Genomic DNA, 22,287 nt, shown 5'->3' with positions numbered 1-22,287 from the left:
CATTTGTATTTAGTAAATGTTTTCCACTGTAGTTTTTCACTCTAATTAACTCTTTAGAATGTAATAAATACAAGGGATACCTTCCCAAAATAAAATGTAAGGGGTTAATTATGATAGTTTAGCCTATAGATAAGTGCAGAGTGAAAATAAAGTGATAACTCAAAAACTGAATTACCTGTATTGAAAGGCATGTGGTTGTTTAATTCTGAAAGTATGTTTAGTTTATGGCACTTTATCCAGCAGAATTGCATTGGACCATGCACATTAAAATGGCAAAAGTTACAGGGCCAAATCTTGATTGCCTTACTCAGTGTAATTGCTCACATGTCCAGGATAAACAGAAGTTGGGCCATAATTTCTTTGGGGTCCAATTCTGCATTGCTTGTATATCCACAAGAAAATATGTGGGAGCAAGAGTTTTGGGTGCACATAGAAAGTAGGCAATGTGTTATGAGAGAGAGAATTCCAAATTTTCAAAATGGAAACCTGGTGCTTGTGTATATTGGTATATATTGTAATGACCTGGCTAGAATGTATGTGTGCCATTGTTCTCTACTAGGAGAATCACAATGGCTGAGCTGTGTATATCAGGCCCTATGTTACAGGTGGTAGGGGCTTAGATCAAGTGGTAGGGAATGATCTATGCTTTTGGAACAGGAGTCTACATTCTATCCCTGCTGCTCCTGAGAGCTTCTGAATGGCAATAATTTGCACCATAGTGATACCAAGAAGCCTTAGTAGCAACAGATTTGTTACACTGATGTCAAACTGCGAGCTGAACTATAGTGAATGCCAGACACTTGAGGCTGAGATTTGTCAAACTAAGAAAGTATGTAATGAACTGGTAGTTTGTGTGTGTGTACCACTATTGGCCTCTCTACTGGACAGCATAAGAACTGCTCTGTTGTAGGTTATAAGACTTGTAACGAGAGTTGATCGGAAAAGTTCTGGCACAACATTCTTCTTTTGGAATTTGCTGATTTGGCAAAATCAAAACGTTTCTTGGAGACCATTCAATTTCACTGACATTTAGTTGAAAACCAGCCAGGTTTTGAAACCTGCGCGGTTTCCTGCCAGCTCATTTGCCTCACTCCCTAGCTCACCTACGGCTCGGGAGCAGCCCCCCAGACAGATTGCCTCAGAGTCAGAGACCCTAGGGTTCACAGAGAATTTTGAAATTTTCGATTTTTATTCCTAACTTCCTAAAAAGCAAGTTTAAAAATATCAAAATCCTGAAGGAGAATTACCTTTCTCTGCCCAGCTCTACTTATCACTGCAGACAGCTAGTGAAGAGTGTCTAAATGCTCTGGGCTAGTGCTCGAGTAGGAGGATCTGAGTTCTAGCTGTGTTGTCGCTGTGAAGTTGTGGATTGGCATGAGGTACAGCCTAGTAACAACTGTAAATTCTTATGTGGCCCTGGATGTATTACAGTATATTTCTTCATGGTTTCAGGTACAGTTTTGGGACGAAATATATTGATTTCACAAATTTATGTTCAGAAACATTCACATCTTAGATCCAACGGGTGGCAGGGCCAGATCTTTAGCTGGTGAGTGAAGTCAATGGAGTTATATCAATTTATACTAGCTGAGGAAATGGCGTTTTGTTTTTAAACAGGAATCTTACAGAAATAAAATCAAATGAATCCACTAATTCAATTTCATTTCACCTGATATTGGAAACCATATTATTTCCCAAATCATTATCACTGGAGCTGTACCTTTCAGGTCAAGAAGAGTAAGACTGACACAGAAAACAATCAAAATGTGGTGATGTGACAGGAAAACTTTTATTCAGCTCTCTGTCCATTTAAACCTCTTTGAATTCCTACAGGTGCCATTAAATGAAACATTCAGGACTGGTGCGATGTCAGTTGTGTGGCTGCAGTGCCATCCATCTCTGCTTATTTTTAAATATGTTTACTTTCAAACAATGAAAAAATGACCTTTCAAATATATAGTATTCTCATGTCCTTTATCCAGTAGGAAGGCTCTTCTTTGCTTATATCCTCAGCAGTGCTAGATTAGCTGGCAACACTGCTTTCCCTACAATGGAGCCCTGCCACTGCGAACAACATGCAGTAGTTCACTACTGCTAGGCCCTTTTATCTACCCCCCCCCACCCACCCACACATACACTATAACTGCTCTAAGGAAGCTGTTTTCCTTGCAGACATACTGAAAAGTAAAATCTTGCTTTTAATCTATGGGCTACCACTTCCAAGTGACTAGCAAGTCTTAGAAATCTTTGTAATATTTCCTAGAAACAGTACTTCTAAGGTTAGATCATCAGCTGGTATAAATTGGTGTAACTCTTTTGACTTCAATGGTTCTGTGTTGATTTATACCATCTAAGGATCTGGGCCCATATCTTTTGGGATATTTGAGCCATCCTCTCTGACTTCCTCTGTACATTTTTTCTAACATAATTAGAAATAGTATAGCTGTGGTCCTAACCCTTTACTCCCCTTACGTCATCATGCTGCACTGAATGCTCCTACACCCCTATCTTATACCACAACAGGAGGTTTAGAAACAATCTGGTCACTATGGAAGAGAATAGGCTAGATGACTTAGTAGAGGCTCCCAAATGATTCTCTCTCTTAACACATCCAGTGAAAAATTATGACAACTTAATGCTTAAGGGAATGTAGGGATAGAATGGCGGGTGTTAAAGGAACAAAGGCTACTTGATCATTTCATGAAGTTCATTCATGCTGATGTACAGCTGTGATAAATGGACTGTGACAGAAAAAAAAAGACATAGGGGATGAAGTTAAGAATGAGATCTATTTGACTGTAGAATAATTTCTCAAGAGCAGGGCTAGAATGCAGTATGGGCAGAATGCATTTAAGTCAAACCACTAGCAATTCCCTATGTACAAAGAAGGAATGATCATACATTGGCACCAAGATGGACAAGGTAAACCTAACAGGTCATTCTATATATAACATCTAGGAGACTGAGTAGCAGCCGTGTTAGTCTGTATTCGCAAAAAGAAAAGGAGTACTTGTGGCACCTTGGAGACTAACAAATTCATTAGAGCAGTCTCTCATGTTCTCTGTGTGTGTATATAAATCTCCCGTTTTTTCCACCAAATGCATCCAATGAAGTGAGCTGTAGCTCACGAAAGCTTATGCTCTAATAAATGTGTTAGTCTCTAAGGTGCCACAAGTACTCCTTTTCTTTTATCTAGGAGACTGTGGTGGATATAAGAAGTAACTGAGAGATCAAATTAGAGAGACAGAAATTAAAAAGCTCCAGGAGTGAGCAATTGAGTGGCCTAGTACAAATGACAATGTGCACAAAGGACACCTAGGAGAAGGCAGGAGAGAATCATCATCACAGTCCTAATGAGTATAATGATAACCAGGTAACACTTCAGAGGAGAGAGAATGATGAGAACAAGCCACAAAATGTGTATGGAAGTAGAAGTACAGGGGAGTGGATTGAGCAAAGCCAGAATACCTTCTGCTGACTATTAAAACAATGCGCCAAATTTGCTGCCTAATATAATAATGAACCATAATTATTTGCACATACTTTTCTAATAGAAATGTCTCCCAGAGCTCCACAAAAGGTGGGGCAGGCATGACAGTGACCCCTACCGCGGGTGCCAGTCAATTGCCTGCATCACAGTTGAAAGCCGCGGTGCGATTTGGCTCCATGACGGCAATAACAGGCTCAAGAACCAGCAAACCCCAAGCAAGCCTGGCAAGAGTTGCTTTGGCTTTTCAGCTCGCATCCCCCCGCCCCTTCTCTCCTGCCCCGCACGGTGCGGCACCTTGCAGCGTCTGCACCGCTACTGCTGGCTCGCGGGGCCCCTGCCTGCTGCACAGCGGGACTGAGGAGCCGGGGCGAGGGAAAAGCTAGAGGAATCCTCTTCCATGCAATCCCACCACGTCATTTTGTTGGGAGGCAAACACGTGGTGCAGGGAGCCCTTATAAATCTCCCTCTCCCTGCAAGATCGTGATGTTATCTGCTGGCAAAGTTTCCCTCTTCGCAAGGAAAGCAACGGGGCTGAGCGAGCGAGGCAGGAGGACACAGAGAGACAGACAGACAGGCAGACTAACGGGGCTGCAGCTAAAGTGAAGCAGGGAGCTGCGCGATTCGGGCCGGGGGAAGCCCCTGCGGATCGGGCCGTGCGTGGCAAGCACTGAAACCAAGCAAGGGGGGAGAGGTGCCCCCGAGGGGAAAAAGGGGCAAAGCACCTTTTGAACGGCCGGGCTCGCGAGCCACAGGAGGCGGCGGCGGCGGCGCCGGCTTGTTGACTGTGGCTTGGGTTGGCTTTTTCTGGAGGAAGAGGAGGGCGCCGGGGAAGCTGCACCGCAAGAGAGGGGGGCTGGTCGGTGCCCGCAGCCCGGGGTGCCGGCGGCAGGATCAGCGCCGCAGGAAGGAGCGAAGAGCCGAGCCGAGCCGAGCCGAGCCCCCCCCTGCACCCAGCCCCGGGGCGTCCCGGGCTCTCCCCGCGCGCGCGCGCACACACACACACACACACGTGGGCGCCCCCTCGCCTGCGGGGCGGCTCGCTCCGCTCGCAGCTGCTGCGTGTGTGGTTGCAGCTCCGCAGCGCGGGGCCGGCGGCTCGGCTCGGCTCGGCTCCGCGCGCGCCGCCAGCCCGCCCCTGACATCGCCCCTCTCCCGTGCCGTGCCGTGCCGTGCCGTGCGTGGCGCTGGAGGAGCCCGGAGGAGAAGCCCGGAGCTGAGCGCCCGGCTGCCACCCGCTCGCCCTCCGGCTTCAGGAGCGCCGCTCCCTGGCCAGCCCCGCCACACCGGCTCGCTAGGGAAACTCTCCTCTAGTGGCTCTCGCCGCGGCGGGGGCTGGTTAAAATCCCCCCCCCCTCCCCGCCCCCGGGGTTGTTCAGTTTGGAGGCTGATGCGGAGCTAGCGACCTGCTTTCTTTGCAACTCGCCTGTGTAACCCGGGGGCGTTTTTCATTTGCACCCCCCCGTTGCCTTCTCCTGCCAACCCGGTTGCCTTCCCAACCGCAGCTGCTTCCCCTGCTTTGCAGCCCCTCCCCCCCCACCCCATCCCCTTCTTTTTCAAGTCACTCCTTGTGGGACGCTGGGTTTAAACCCGAAAATGCACTGCTATCTCCTGAGCGTGGTGCTCACCCTGGACCTGGCCACGGTGGCGCTCAGCCTGTCTACCTGCAGTACCCTAGACATGGATCAGTTTATGCGCAAGAGGATCGAGGCGATCCGAGGACAGATCCTGAGCAAGCTGAAGCTCACCAGCCCCCCTGAAGAGTACCCCGAGCCCGAGGAGGTGCCCCCGGAGGTCATCTCCATCTACAACAGCACCAGGGACCTGCTGCAGGAGAAAGCCAACCACAGAGCCGCCACTTGCGAAAGGGAGAGGAGCGATGAGGAGTATTATGCCAAAGAGGTTTACAAAATAGACATGCTGCCTTTTTACCCCGAAAGTAAGTCCTCTGTGTGTGTGTGTGTGAGAGAGAGAGAGAGATTTCACCCCCCCCCCCAGCCTTGGCAGTGCCCTGAAATACCTGCCCCACGTACCATAAGCCCTCTTATCTGTTCATTTCACTCATCTTCTTAGTTCGTTTTTCAAACTTTTTTTTTGGGGGGGGGAAAGAGGGGTCAGTTGCTTGCAGATCTGCTGTGTTTGATCTCCTCTTACCCTCTCCCTCAAACTCATCACACAAGTCACTGCATGTGCCCCTAGGACCTGGGCGCGCTGCACCCCCACACCCTTCCCTCTCTAAAACGACCCTGTCTCTTTCCACAGCTGTTCTTCCCCTCAATTTGCCTCAATCTATCCCTACATTTTTCAAAAAAGGTATTAAAAAAAAAAAGAATCCCAGGTTTCTTTCCCTATCCTTGCCAACTCCCCAATCCCCAGAACATCATTCTCAAGATCTCTACTTAAATTGGTACCCTAAGAAAGGACAACTGCAGAGACCTCTCCCTTCTGTTTGCAGTTTAATAGCCACCCTTCCAATTAAAATTCCTTTAATTTTAGGTACAAAGAAGTTCTCCCTTCTGTTTAGTGCCAGGTTCCTGGAACCCCTCTCATTTTTCTGCCCTTCACTATTTTTTTGAATGACACTGATACACATCTCATTCTGAACAATAAAAGGGAAAAATGTTCTGTGCTGGTATCTCATCAGATCCCACCTATAATGAATACAAATCATCATAACATGCCTCTTTCTTTTGGTGGTGGCGGTGGGTGTGCAGAAAAGCATAAAAGCCCTTTAAAAAAAACCAAACAAACTAGCTGCTCATGCCACGGAAGGTTAAATACCAGAGAGAGAAAAACATAACTTCACCATCATTGTATCCAAAACTCCAGTGCCTAATCTGTTAATTTCCCTCCCTCTTCCCCCACCCTCCACTTGATGCCCTATATATTTGCTGTCTGTTTTTGAAAAGTACATACCTCTTGCTTAAATAGATAATGTAGCCATCTTGGTAACTTTATCCTAGAGTTTCTAATTGCATTTTCTTTTATTTATTTTTAGTTTAACAATTTGTAGCTTTATGGCTTGCTGTGTCTTGCATGTGACAGTCCCATGATGCCAGCCAAAGTATCTGCATCCCACTCTTTGCAGCTGCCTTTTTCTTCTTTTACTGTTAAATGACACCATCAGGTACAGGACACCCTCGCAGTCAAAGCCATTTTATTATTGTAATTACAATAACAGCTAGGATAAATATACTCCACCCTTGTTACCCTGGGGGAAGGAAGATTTTTTTATGTATATTGGAGCCAAGTGGGTATGCGCAAAAGGTTCAGTGTAATTTGTAGCAATAACATTGAGACAGAATGTAGAAATCATGGCAGTTCTCCTTCAAAACACCCACACCCTCACTGCCACGCCATCCTTGCTGGTATTTTGGTGAAAGTCAGAACTTTGTTTTGAGACCCAACACCTCATGCCCTGAGCCTGGTAGCAAGTGTTTACTAACAAAGGCCATAGGAAGTAGTAGCAACTCCTCGATAGAGGGTATGAACTTGTAATAGAGGGTTTTTGAAGGCAAGGTTCATTGACCCTGACCACAGATTTGCCCCCTTTTCCACCCAAAGAAAATCACACAAAGAGTTACTATTATCAAATCCAGCCGTATACTTGTCAGAAAATTAAAATATCTGATGTGTGTGACATCGAAGTTGACAAAAGAGGGTCTATTTTTAAAATATTATCAAAAGCCGGAACGGTACTAAAGTATTTTGGCAGCATAAAGTAGACTTCAGGTATCTACCAACAGAGTGCATCAGAAGTTTGGGATCAGAAGGCCATTTAGCAACAGATCCAATACTACTGTGCAAGTGCTGTGGCTAACATCATAGTAAGTAGGTTAACTGTTTTTCCACTGCTCTCTAGTTATACTGGATTGAACGAACCTTTCCAAAAAAGACAGAAAGGAAGGAATTGCTCCACCATATTTTAAACAAACAAATTGAAAGTGCAGCATTGGCTGCACTTTCTCCTAGACTTCTCTGAATAATTTTCGTAACTCTGCAGTTCCTGATCCCGCTGGGACAGTGATGAGGAAGGAGAAGGAGATCAATATGAATGCATTGAAGGTCAAAAGCTGCTGAGATGAAGGCATGGGAAAGATCAGTGGTTGAGTTTTTAACCACAAAGTTGTTAGCATTCAGTAACTGACTACAGCCCAAGTATTACAAATATGCTCTAATTATACTCATAGTCAGCTATATATCACTGCAGATTGCTGATAGGTCTTTGAGAGGCATTTTATACAGTTCAGACTAAATATTTTTAGCAATGAGGAGATGTAAAAGGAAAACTATAAGAGATATTGTATATACCCTAAGGCATATTTTGTCTTAAATATTATCCTTGGCCAACTGTACTATATAAATACCGTAAATATGAATAGAACTGGCAAGATGCCAATCTCCTGGGATGAATTTTAGTCAAGAAGGTATTTATGGGATATAAATAATACTGTGTCAACATTTAAAGAAGGGATCTGATTAGTTTTGAATTTATTCATATTAATCTTTTTACATGCTGTTAGTTTAAGGCTCAAAGTAAAGTTATGCTAAGGTTTACTGATAGTTTGCACTGAGGGAATAAGGGGGCATCTGGCATCTGCTTGACAGTCCATTTGAGGTTAAAGACACTTGTAGTCAGAATCTATGTGGAAATTCAGAGAGTCAAAGAATAGTAGACCCAGGTAGACAATAGATTCCAAAGCTTCTTGATGTTTTTGTGTCACTAATTTTGCAAACTCGAAAAGCAGCTGAGCTTTGGTTTCTGCAGCAATCCCTATGTATCTTGTTTTGGATTAGGTAATAAAAGTCCAAACAGTCAGTAATTGAGTTGTTTTACAGAGATCTATAAAAGGAGATTGAATGTGAAATCTACAGACAGTAGATGATAGAACGCTTGAAAACTCTATGCCTAGAAACAATTATCTTTCGAGTTCCAAAGTCCTGGTTTTATTAAAATGAGGTCATATTTAGGTATTTAATCTTCCTGGGCATGAGCATTTTAGAAGATAATTTTGTCTCTGGGATAAAATTGCTGACTAGACAGGTTCTGATATTTAACTTGAATGTTTATTTCAACGTAGTGATGGCAAACACTGCACTGTTAATCTGCAGAAATATAATATCAGTACAGTTACAGATTGCAAATAATAATCCAACATATCTGGGACATTTATTATACATGCATATAGTTAACAAGACATGTTTTTCAGGGATTTGGAAGGCTTATTTGTGGTAAACGTATAAAGGCCCAATTCTGTATTCCTTATTCATCTAAAACTCCCATTACAGTCAGTAAAAACTGATGTATTGGACCTTATGAGAGTAAGAGAATACTCAAAGTGATCAATCATCTTTGGAGGAGGTGGGACTAAAAATATACAAAACCCTGAAAAATTATTATTTCTTTTCTTGATAGTTGTTTCACATTAATGTTATACTAATATTATACAGACCCCCTTCCCTCCATGAAGCCAAGCTCTTGTCTATACATCAGTTTTATGGGAGTTATTGATGTAACCTATCTTTGAATGAACTCTATTGCATGAATATTGCGTTACATAGACTGTCATTCTGCTGAGTATTTGCCCAATGGAAAAAAAACAACACCACCTATAAACTGGCTGGGTACAAGGCCATGCTTCTGTTTTATGAACAAGGAGTTGATTTACCAGTAATTATATGCATGTGGACTTCTTGTCTTCAGAATAATTGAGTTACTAGTACAGCGGTGGCTATGCTGTATGCCTCCCCTTCACTGATTGCATCATTACCAAATGTTAACAGCTACTGATGTGCAGCTCATGTATGTTTTGCGTTTAGCAGAGCCCAGAACTTAATCTTTCAGGATTTTCTATTTTGTTAACAATATGGAAGCATTCTCAAAAGGAGTATATTATTTTAAACCTCCCCACTGTGTTGACCCAGTGGCCTAGCTGTGGTGCTCAGCACCTCCCTGGAGTTTGATTTCCCCATAGCCTTACTACTTGTAAGGAATTTGGAGTACTGGTGGAGGCTTCAAGTAGGGTAGAGGGAAGATAGTGGGAATGATGCCATGTGGCTTAAACATGAGTATCATTCATGAGTCTTCCTCTGCTCTTTAGAGCCAAGAAGTTGCCGATGGATTTTAAAAGGGGCACAATAACATTATGAACAATGGTATCATTTGTAATTCTACATAATGAGGGGGGTAGTCAAATGTCTTGCTGATCACCACTGAAGTCAGGAAGGAATCAGTCCTCCCACATGTACCCTCATCATACAAATGGCAAAGTGCATTCTGGGTGTTTTTCATTTTCTTCTGAACCATCAGGTATTGGCTACAGCCAATAGTAGAGTACCAGATTTGGGAGCTCAATAATCTGATCTGGCATGGTAAATTCTGTTACTATGTGATTTGACGAGAGGGAGACTAAGGGAAAGAAATATGGAAGGAATACCTTAGGCTCTTAGAGGGGTTCAGAAGATCATCCAGAACAAAAAAACACAAAACCCTAGGACCAAAATCCTGAAGCCCTGTCTCAGTGCCTACTCAAACAAAACTCCCATTGAAATCTGTCTTAAAGAGATGCATCATTTTGGAATCTAGTCAAGTTTTTTAAAATGTAGATTGTCTGGTACTCCACCCAGCCCCTACTACTCTGCCAGTTTTGGGGTTTTACAGTCACAGGTGACGATTTTTAGATGTTTTTCTGTCTTCTGCTTCTGTGCGAAAGACCCACATAAATAAAGGAGGAAACTGACTGACTAAAGTGCCAATTCTGTAAGTGACTATATAGATGGAACCCTATACCCACATGAAGTTCCTTTGGCTTCAGCCTGTTATAGGATCAAGGTGCAAATGGCTACAGAGGGAAGAGAGCAGAACTGACTATCTCAACGTGCTATCAAACACACAATGTAAATAAACTGAAAAAAAACTAAGACAAACTATTTGTTTTTGCTAACCTCTGTCAGTCCTAGTAACTTTAAGTATCACTTGTAAGGACAATAGGTAAAATATTTTCATAGGTCGATGTTATTGCTTTAAATTTGGGACTCTTGCATGTATAAGAACTGAGCAAAAGCTAAACAAGGACACTAGGATTTGTTCTTCACTGAAGTCCCTATTCAGCAAGAAACACGTGTACAGCTTTAAGGATGTGAATAGTTCCATTAACAATTAAAGCTTAAGTAGCTTGCTGAACTGGGACCTGATTTTGTGGGACATTAGCAGAGGTATGAATAGAATTTTGGAGCCATGCAGATAAAATCCCTTACAGTGCTTAGAAAATGTATTGCTAAACATCAGGACCAATAGCAGAGGCAAGACTTGAAAAGTCTTTTTCAGAAAAAAAAATGTTCATTTTTTGTTCTGTTCTGTTCATTATCTTTGTTATTCTGAAGAGTCTCTTCCAGTTGACCAGCTTGCTTTCTTTGTTATGCAAAAAGAAAAGGAGTACTTATGGCACCTTAGAGATGAACAAATTTATTTGAGCATAAGCTTTCGTGAGCTACAGCTCACTTCATCGGATGCATTCGATGAAGTGATCTGTAGCTCACAAAAGCTTATGCTCAGATAAATTTGTTAGTCTCTAAGGTGCAAAAAGTACTCCTTTTTTCTTTTTGTGAATACAGACTAACATGGCTGCTACTCTGAAATTTGTTATGCAAGTGTCTCTATGCTAGAAATGCTTCCACATTACAGATTAAGAGGAAACTCCCAGTGCATCTTGATAAAACAAGTCATTAGTGAAGATGCACAAATGTTTCCATTCCCATTGTGAAACTATATGCTATACATTTAAATGGGCAGTTTTTAGCCTGGAAATTATTTGTTCTCCAGGTATTATTTTAATTTAATAATATGTTATGGATGCCGAACAGATTTGTTTAGACTAAAAAGTTTGCTTCAGTCATTTGTATAGAGTATGTTTGCATCCTGCCTACAACCGCAAACTGTTTGTTTGTTTTCTTTTTAAATCTATGATATCCACAAGTAGATACCTAACAGCAACATTACTATCAACTTGCTTCCTGGAATGGTCTGGCTAAAGCAGCTACATTTCCTCTTGAAACAACTCCTTCAAAACTGTCTACATCGTCCTTGCTGTTCTATAATAACTGTGAGGGAAAACCCAGAAGTACAAAAATACAGCTGAATGGTACAGAATGGAGTAAAGGAGAGGGGGAAAGGGTTCATAGGCCCCAACTCTGCACAAGGGGGTGGGGAGTACATTCAACTCCAGGCATCATATCCCCCCTCCTCCCAATGTAAGCTGCAGGCTCTGTGTGAATGAATGAGTGAATGATGATGCCCTCTAGTGGCTGGCAGAGAGGAGAAGGGACCTGCTATTACTAATTACTACAGGAGTTCTCCTTTAGCTCATATGACAGTGTGCTGGGTTTTTGGGGTTTTGAACGACTAGGTGTATATCTCTGGGTAATTGTTGAGGTTTTTTGTTACATACAGCAGGAGCTCTGCAAGTTGGTTCTGAGCTGGGAAGCACCTTCTCGGTGCAGTACGATGGCCTCCAAAGCCAGTGGAGTTCCAAGTGGAAATCTGCTTGTGTTTTCTCACTGCTTGTTGAAGTACAGTATTGACTTCCCCCAAGGGAAGAAGCCTGTGGCTGTTGCATGAGCCATATAATATACCTGAGGGGAGGGGTCTGGCAAGCAGTGCAGATGGACTCTGTTATACCCCGAGGCCCAGGGAGACACACATGGATTTCCCTGTGAATTCCCAGGCAGGGTGAAGTTTGCACACTGAATGCCATCCTGTGGATACTATCCCATGTTCCCACCCTAGGGAAGAAAGCTCTGTAGCAACCCTGTGAGTTTGAACTGGTGGGATTTTCAAAACATCTTTTTCCATCATACACATTTTCCTGCAAGAGGGGAAGGTATGCCCCTAGAAACAGAAATTTCCTATGACTGTGGTTTCATGATGCACAGTGAGGTGCATTGAAACTATTCTGGATTTTCACTACAGACCTCATCTTACTCCCTCTGAAGTCAATGGACGTTTTGCCACCAGGCTGAGCTCTTTGGGGCAGGGTCTGTCTCTTTGCTCTGTGTTTGTAGAAAACTTAGCACAATGGGTCCTGGTCCATGATGGCCTCCCAGTCAGTACTGCAATACAAATAAATAACAATAATAGTTTTAATCTGGACAAGATTGCACCACATATCCAAGTTCCCTATGTCCCCAAAGTCATTGAAATCAATTGGAATCTTTCCATTGACTTCAGTGAGCTTTGGATCAGGCCCAATATGTTATATTTTCCTTGTGTTATAAAAACTATTACTCATTTTATTTATAAATTCATTTGCTTTCCTTGCATGGAGAAGATATTGCTTTTCAGACAAAAATATAGGGCAGGCTGAGTGAAAATATTCACTAGTGCATTATATTTCAGCAAATGCTGTAGCAAACAAAACAAAACGGGGAAAAAAACACAGGAAAAAAAAAGAGAGAGAAAGAAAATGTTATGACTTTGACCTTGGCTCTGTTTGTTTGGCTCCTTCCCACCATATCTAACTCACACTACTCTGACAAATACTGCATCTGTCTTGACAGGCTAGTTCACAAATAACCATTCATTCATAACTCAGGGCTGTTGTAAGAATCCCTGTTTGTTGCTTAATCTGATGACTGTGAATTCGAACATTGGCTTTGAAAAAAGGACCCTGCAAAATGACCACAAGTCCAGTCTGACTTCGCAAAAACTAAGAGGGAGGTCTTGCTTGAAAGAGGATACTACACTTTTTAAAAATATATATAAATATATTTAAGAGCATTAAAACAGCTGTTGTTGCCAAAGCCCAAATTGGAATGTTCTGGGAAAGATAAGTTAATTTTAAACTGCTGGACTCATTTCAGTGATGGTAATTTCAACACTTCCTGGGGAAAGTCTATCAGTGATTATTATGTGCACATCGAGTGCAGCAGTAGATCTGTCATTCTTTCCATTTCAGTTTTTCACTCGTATAAATTCATTATTTTTCCTCATTTGGCCAGTGTTGGTGTCTTGTGTTTTCACTGGCTTCGTCTCATTCAAACCCCTGTCTTGAATTTTAAAAGGCAAGCTAAGCGCTGCTGAAGTTTCCTTTTCTTATTTGTTTTTGTTTACGTTGGGCCTTTGCAATTCAGTAGCTAGCTCAGCTAAAGAAGAGTGTTGGTTAAATCATAGAGATGACTAAGGAATCAAAATGTGGGTTTTTTTTAAAAAAAAAAATTGGGAGTGAACTTTGTGCTCATGAAGGTGAAAAACTGATAGCCCTGTGTCTTGTTATTTGTTTGTACAGCTCCTGGCACAGTGGGCCCTGATCATGCCATATGAGTGTTAAACAATAATAATGAGCCCAACATTCAGTAAGCAGATGCTGTTTTAAGCTCTCCAGTCTGCACATGTCTGCTAATGCATCCCTAACCTGACCTACAATAGCCCTTGTTATTTCAAAGCTTGGCTGCTCCTGAGCAGACGCTGCCCAATGTGCTGTACAGATTGGTGTTTTTGTGCTCTGGAAAAACAGGCACTAAGGACTAGCTGAAATTGCCAAGAGTTCTAATAGGAAGAGTAATACGTAGCAATTTTATAGCAGTTTAAGTCTTCAAAGTGCCATGTAAATATTAAGGCGCAATTTCCCCCTCTTTGGGTACAGAGGAGTTGAAATACTGTCCAGAAGTGGCTGGCAAGCCTGGAATGGAGAGAGAAATCTAAGTCACCGCAGGAAATTAGCGCAGGAAGTTGCTTGTCCGTTTTCAAAACCTACTTGCCCATAAGGATGGGGCAGACCAACAAAGCTGAGAAACGCTTCTGTGAGCATAGTGAACATAGCACCAGCTTTTCCTCTTGTATCTTAATTGCAGACTTCCATGTTTATGAGGTTTTTCATACTGGAGTCAACTCCAGCTAATCCTGCGCAACCTCATATTTAATGAAAATATAGTCAATGAAATCTTTAGCGACTTTATTCCCACATGTGAAGGTGACAATTTGCACCCCTTGACCACGTGCCAGCTGGAGCAGCTTCAACAGGAGGCATTCACCCTTGAGGAAAGAAAGGCAGCTACATTACTGCCATCCTTCATCGGGATGGGCACTTTTAAATGGGGGCTGCTTAGGAGCTCTGTTAGTGGCTGTTGCCTAGGAGATGTGTGGGATCAATGCATATCCTGGATGCTCTGGTCCCACCCCCTCACCGGCTGATCCTGCCCAGTTTGTGAGCTGCTGTACTGGCTCCAACCTCCTAGCAGAGTAGGGGTATAGGTGGCTTGCACCATTGATTCCCTTCCCTGAGCTCAAGTTCTTTGCGATGTGCCCTTCAGATACAGAGTAGCCGCATCTCAGCATTAAGATATGCAGAAAGATGCTTGCACATTTTCTTTGTCCCCCCTATAGTATATTGACGTAATATAGAGTGACAGAATATTGCAACAAACAGCAGGTAGAGCACTAGGCATGTCAGCCAGGGAATAAGTGCCACCTTTCTTGAAGAAATCCACTGACCTGGTGATATTACCAACCAAGAGGCTTGTATTCAAGATCTACATTTTGGGCAGCTGGATATCTAAACTAGCAGTTAGATGTCTTTACAATGGGCTTGTACCAAAACCCTCGGTCCGAGCTCTCTCAAAAATTGAATCTGAATCCAAACATGGTAGGTTGGATCCATCTTTATGTCAGGGAGCGAGTCAGTTGGAATTTTCACACATCCCTCCTTTCTTGTGAACAGAAAACCCTAAAACGAAGTGGCAAAAGAAATCTTTAAATAGATTGACAATGGCTGAGTCACAAGTATCATGTGAACATTCCACCCTTCCAAACTAAGCTCCTGTCTTGATCCACTTTACTGGGAAAGTTCTCTTCCTCTTGGTGGTAGGCCATGTGTTATGGTAGGGCTGGAGAGAGTTCTGTCTAATCCACGCTTACCACAAGACCAGCTGCACATGTGATGCAACTAAGTCCCTGAACTTCTTGCTTCTACATGACTGTTGAGAGTCTGTACTACTGATTTAGGGCCTGATCCAAAGCCCACTGAAATCAGTGGAAGTCTTTCTATTGACTACAAAGAACTTTGCATCAGGCCTATGATGCTTTACCCTCAGTTTAAAAAAATAACCACATTTTCAAGGTATTTTTGGACATATTTTTGTAATGTGGCTCCTTGCCTTTGATGAATTGCCCTCAGAGATGTTCTTCGGTATAAGGCTTTGTAAAAAGCTTTAAAAATAAACTACATTGTAGCTTATTGGTAGCAGCATTTGATAGCAGATGTCATCTGGTAGCAGCATATGGCAGCAATATGGCAAGAGCAGATGATTACAGAATACAGAGTACTAGGCATAAGTTCATGTCCTGTACCTCTCAGGTATTCCACAGCCCCCTCCCTAAAAGAAATGACAATCTGACCATGAAGACCTTGCAGATAAATATGCTATAATAAGTTACTATCATCCTCCCTAAAGCCAGTTCTAGTCTAGAAGCTAAGGGCTTCATATCTAAAAGTCTCTCTACAGATAAGTGTAAAAATCAAACCTTAATACACATAGCAAGAAAGATTCTAAAGGCTGCAAATAAGAATCTGGTAACCCACCAAGCAACAGATTAGAAAGAAAGGCCTGGCCTAAGCCAACAAGGTCCTTGTATGTTATCTGCAAAATCTTAAAGTCCGTCCTGAATGGAGCTGGAACCAGCAGAGCAATGGGTAAAAGCAGCAGTTTTTGAGTCAACTAGCTGCAATGATATATGCTGAATTTAAAAGCTGAAAAGCAAAGGAGTTTGGGAACAGGAACTGTGCTAATGGGCTGGAAGTGAATGTGGTTTTAGATAGTGCCTCTCTTGCTTGATGTGTCTCAAAGTGCCTCACAGAGTGATGAGTTAAATATTTGGAGGTACATTCTGATCTCAGTTACACAAAACTTGGAGTAAATCCATTGAAATCAGTGAAGTTAATCCAGATTGTCACTGGAGTCATGGAGATCAGAGTTTGTTGAATGACTGATTCGGCAAATGGAGCAGTCACTGTGGATGGGATTTTCAAAGGAGCCTAAGGGAGTTAGCTATCTAGTTCCCATCAAAATGCAATGAGATTTGGTCCCTTAGGCCCCCTGTGTAAATAGCAATCCCCTGTTCAGATGATAGATCGACAGAGGAACCTACTTTTCTCGGAGTTTATCCTGCGCTTTTAAAAACACAAATAAAATCAGTGAGAGCTCAGCAGCCATCAGAGGCAAAAAAGAAGGGGGATTGGTATACCCCCGTGTCCAAAGGAAAGCTCCACTATTGCAGTACTTCCCGTGCCTGCTCAGGGTCAGCCTGGAGTATGTGCCCACATATCCTGGAGTAGGAATTAAAGCCGAAGGGCCTGATTCTCATTTACTCCTTTACATTGCCAGAGTGGTGTGCAGGGACCTTGGTGTACATGACAATCAAACCTACAATCTTCTGCTTCAAAGGCTTGCTTACTAACGGAGCCATAATGCCACTTGATGTGTGTGAGAGGAGCAGAGACAAGAGATTCTGCTCAGAGCATACATTTTCAGATGTGGCTTCATTTTTGACTAATAACTAATTGATAACTTGACTGTAGTTGGGGAGAGGCTGTGTGTTAACCAAGGATCCAGTAGGATTAAATGCATTGGCCTAGGTTTAGAGCCTAGCATATACCACAGTAATTATGAATTTATTGGGCTTATCCTATTTTCCATGGGTAAAATATTGAAGGGTCCAAATGACTTAGGAGCCTAAATCCCGGTTTCAGAAGCGACTTAGGCACTTCAGAGCCTGAGTTCTGTTGGCTTATTATTAGTGGGTATCATTATGGAGGCTAATTTTGAAAATCATTAGCTCATCTTGCTCATCTGCCTGCCAGTGTAACATTGTTCCTTACAGAACAGTTGCTAGTGCTGTGTCCAGTGTAATACTATATGGAGGGACCCAGTGTTGGTATCCAAAACTGTTGTTAAAGAATAGATGTGATCAGAAACATACTGCCCTCCAGTATATTTGCAGTGTAGAATGAAAGAAACATGTGGCAGGGTGAATCAAATTTGACTCCTGGTTATGGGCTCAGGGTGCAGTCTGGGAGCAGGGAAAACTTCCATTAACTCCAGTGGGACTTTGGTCTGTATAATGACTGCAGCATCAATTGCTACATGGTTAGAATTCTACAGGTTGGTTTCAAAATCCTGTAGTTAGGGTCTTATTCCTTTTTAAAATCTATAGGTTTTCAGAGTATTGCTTATGGCTAGGATTTTCAAAGGTGCCTAAAAGAGTTAGGCACTCAATACATGTGGGTGCTTTTAAGTTTGCAGGCCATATTGTGTATTCACATTTTTAGAACTTGCCAATGAAGGGTAGGTTTGGCCTGAGTCTCACATACTAACAACGTAAAAAATATTTAACATTGGCTAAAAGTTGGGATTTAGTTTTGTTTCTAGTTACTACATGTTGGTTCTTCCTTAGGCTTGACCTTAGGCCAAGTAATGCAAGTGACCACGTAAGTCACATCTCTGCTCCTCACCCAGGCTATCCTGTGCTGATTCAGCAGCTTGGAGGCTGGCTCTGTATCTCCCAATAGCCATTCTACCAGGGTGGAAAGAAACCCACACCCAGAATACCCCTCCACTCATGGCTGCTTGGACATCACAAATAACCATAAGACCTGTGCTTCATGAATCCTAGCTGCAGACTGGTCTGATCTGATCATTGTATGCTCATTATTTGACCTGAAGAAGATCTCTGTTGGACTCAAAAGCTTGTCTCTTTCACCAACAGAAGTTGGTCCAATAAAACTTATTAGCTCACCTACCTTGTCTCGCTTGTATCTGGGGACCAACATGGCTACAACAACGTTGCAAACATTTTTTTCACTGACAGATCAAATGGCTGCTTATTACACTAGCATTAAATAATAGACGAGTGCCTACTTGAAATTTAGTGGTTACTAAATTTGTACTTGAAGGCATTAGACTTGTAAGGTCTGTTAGTCACAGCTTAGGGCCACTCTGAAATTTTATAAAGAGTAATCTCACCACTCTAGGTGTTTGTATCATTAATATTATCCAGTAATTTCTTCTGGGGTTTCTTCCTGGTCGACAATGCAAAATCATTCTGTGCATTTCCAGTTCTAATTTGCAAGCATTGCTTTCACTTTAATTATTGATGTGAGATAGAAAAGACATCAGAATTCCAATTCAGTTAAAAACTTGCTATTTCTTCTGTCTCTGCCATTCATCTATTATCCATTAGCTGGAGTATCTTTATCTTAACTATTTTAAATTGTATTGGCTGAGATTTGAATCTATGAATTTCCACTTGATTGCAATATGAATCAAAATGTCCAATTTTCTTTTTACTTTCTTTCCCCTCCCTTCCTTATTGCACTTTTTCTCTCTGTATATTTCCTGTTTTTGTTTTTTTTGGTCTCTAGAGCAAAAGGTTGGACTGCCCAACCTGCTTTTCTTGAAAATGACTTGCTTTCATTTCCTTCTACAGCCAGGGAATAGTTTAGAAATTCTGTTCTCTGGGCCCCGGGCTAAGTGTCAGAAGCCAGCTTCAGGGCTTGCCAAAGGAACAGGAGCTCTTCCTGGCAGAGGTGGGACTAGAGGAACAGGATCTAAACCGTGGGACTTACTTTCATCTCCTCTCTACAAACCAATGCAGACATTTGCTGACTATTTTTAAATCTTCCAGGCAGGATAGATGGGCCACGGGGCCCTTTGTTTAAAGAAAAACAACCTACTCTGCTAAATAGTAATTGAGTAAAAAGACAAGTTAGTCTATGCTGGAGGGAAGGCATCTAGTGTAAGAAAGAGTTACTGCATGCTGATTGTGATTTTGAACACTTGGTAAGGGAAAATGGGCTATTCTAAGCAGCTGGAGCCATCCTCACTGTCACCTTGCATGAACTGCCTCTGTTCTCAAATACACACATACTCAGAATTGTTCTAGGGAGAATAGGGCTTGTGTTCTCCTCTCTATTTCAACATATTTAGAGACAGGGACAAGCCCTAAGGCTCAGATTCACATCAGCTTTTTTCCAAAATTCAGGGGAAATGTGGATCTGTTCTGGTTTGGGCCCATCACTGGTTTGCAGTGCAAAACTATTAATGCTCAGAGTGAATCCTTCTGCTGGAAATAGTGTACTGGATATTGATGATGCTTATTATTATTATTGATAATTAATTATTATTATTATATTATTATAATAATTATCTTATTATTGATTCTTATAGTCCTTTGCAAATTGCAAGCATATTATAGCACTAACAACTTTAAAAATATGATATATTTACAGAGTACTGATTAATAAGGTACAGAGTAATAAAAGTGTGACTTGTAGGACTGTTGGTAAGAGACAACAGAACTTTGTTTCCTAATGTCACTCACCTGACCTATGTCAGGTTTAAATGGGTTAGTCCCCCTCACACAGGACAGGGTCAGTATCACGTGTTGTGTCCTACCCACTAAACAGGTACACAGTGCAAAAAACCACTAGTGCATACCCGCACTGTAGCTGGGACCATTCTGCTGCTAACATAATTACTGAGAAGATGGGGGCATCCAGCAGCATCTATCTTCTGCTGGACTCCTTGATTCATCATAATCAAGTTTCAGATCAGGGCATAATACAAAAATGGCCCTGATGGAGAATCTTCTCCAGGTCTATTATCTATCTGCTGATACAGCTAGACCTCTGTGTCTCAATAATTGCTCCCTTCATCTTTAACTTCTTCCTGAGACCACTCAGAGAGATCTTGAGATGCCACAAGTACTCCTCGTAGACTTAGCTGTCACCCAACTCATCTGAATCTCTTCTCCAATGACTCCGCCTCTGCAGTCACTAGGGTACACCAATGTCTATATGAAATTAGCAAAAGGATGAAGAGTCGGTAGCTCAAACTCAATTTAGGAAAGACAGAACCAGTGCTGGTAGGGAGTAGAAAATACTTTTAAGGAACTAACCAGTACACTAAAATCATCAGTGTTCCAGAACATCACAGATTGTCACGGTGGTGCAAAGCCTCAGGGTCTTGCTATAAGCCTTGCTCTCCCTTGACATGCAGCTTGCCACGGTGCTGAGAAACACCTTCTTTGACCTTGACTTGACCAGTCAGCCATGTTCACTCCCTTTGGGTGAGAACCTAGCCAAAGTGATCCGGGCTTTAAACATGCCCTGGTTGGAATATTGCAACTCACTCTACTTAGGTTGGACACAACTGCTTCAAAAAGGCCAAAGCTGGTAGACCATGTCTTACTGGTAGAAATACCCAGTGCAAACACATCACATCTGTGCTTTGCCAATTTCACTGGCTCCCCCATTTGCTTCAGTGTAAAGCTCAAATGCCTGGTTCTAATCTAGAAGGCACTTAATAGGCTGAAATCCGTTTGTTTTAGAGACTGCCTTACCCTCCAGGAGATACCAAGACATCTACCCTCACTTTACAGGGACCATGTAACTGGATAGGCCCAGATTCCAACAGTCAGCAAATGGCAACAAAGCATTCTTGATGGCAGGGCTTTGGCTGTGAAACTTCTTGGCAGAAGAGGTCAGACAAAGTACAAACCAGACCATGTTTAGATCAAGGTGCACATTTTTTGATAAAGAATTGCTATTCTTAATAGTGACCCAGAGAAAATAATCCAAACCTCTACACAAGCAGTAACACTGTGCTCCAGAAAAAGGGAGACAAAACCCTTTATATTCTTGTCTTCTTAACTTTTTTAAGATACCCCAGTGATAGTGATTATATAACCACCCCTCCAAAAACCACACAGCAGACACTAATATAGATAGAAATAATCTGCAGAGGGAGACTGTACCTATCATCTATTGCCAGATCAGAGAGTATATGTAACCCACACATCTCCTGGGTATGGTGCTCTGTCCCAGCTAGTGGCATCAAGACCACTTAGAGATTAATGAATCTGCTACAGCCTGAGCTAAGGGCCATGTGGCTTTTAGATCATGCAGTAGAAGCTCATGCATTTAGCTCCAGAGGTCCCAGGTTTGATTCCACCTGCTGACGAGGGTCTGTTGATGTTAGATATGCATCCCCTCCTCCATAGTTCTTGTCACAGAGGCCGTGCAGATTCACTCTTCTTTGATGCTGTGGAGGGGCCAAAATGGGAGGAACCACTTTCCACTCCGTATTGCAGCTGCTGGCTGAGGATTTTCTGGTGCATGGAACCACATGCCAACCAGAATTTGGCCATGTATTTTCGGGGATCATTTCACTCCAAACCTAAATGCAGCCAACTCCTTGGAAGAAATGTGCTGCATCCATCTGTTGCTACCAATACTATCCAAGAGAGGCTTTAGGAGGCAAAGTGAGGGATACCTTAATATTTTCAGTACAGAAGCCCCAACTGAGATCAGGCCTCTGTTGGGCTAGGCACTCTCATATTCAGTTCCTGCCCTGACAGGATAGCAGTTTAAATTGATGAGCCAGTGGATGCTTCATGATATAAACAGTTATGCTGAAGAAGAAACGAATCGGCTCTAAACTGTAGACTTTCATACCAGCTCAAAGATTTCTTTGTGCTGACAGTATTCATCATCCTGCAGCTGTACTACTAGTCCAATGTACCTGTACTTATCTAGAGACCAATCCTACAGTAGAAAGAGGGAATTATGCGTTAGAAATGTCATTTATCATTCAATGTTACTGCTTTTTGCAGGGCCTGCTTTTTACTACTTCTTTAACAGTGGCCAGATAGCTTCTAGTGATTGTTATTTCTTGTCAGCCGAGTGTGAGGTTTGCAAAGAAAATTTAGAATCTAGAGTATATTTCCCCATCAGACAATAGCAGTTGCA

General features: G+C 42.4%; 1 protein-coding gene across 1 annotated transcript in view; it reads left to right on the top strand.

Moving 5' to 3' along the window:
* The first annotated feature begins 5,083 nt into the window (after window positions 1–5,083).
* TGFB2 (transforming growth factor beta 2) overlaps window positions 5,084–22,287 on the top strand; it is a 74,547-nt gene continuing 57,343 nt past the window's right edge. The window contains exon 1 of the mRNA XM_038397866.2: window positions 5,084–5,426. Coding sequence (XP_038253794.1) covers window positions 5,084–5,426 — 343 coding nt within the window. The remainder of the gene's footprint in view (window positions 5,427–22,287) is intronic.

The sequence above is a fragment of the Dermochelys coriacea genome, chromosome 3 (genome assembly GCF_009764565.3).
Source record: "Dermochelys coriacea isolate rDerCor1 chromosome 3, rDerCor1.pri.v4, whole genome shotgun sequence".
NCBI lineage: Eukaryota > Metazoa > Chordata > Testudines > Dermochelyidae > Dermochelys > Dermochelys coriacea.
Note: the sequence above shows the minus strand (reverse complement) of the source record. Positions and strands in the feature narration are given on the sequence as shown.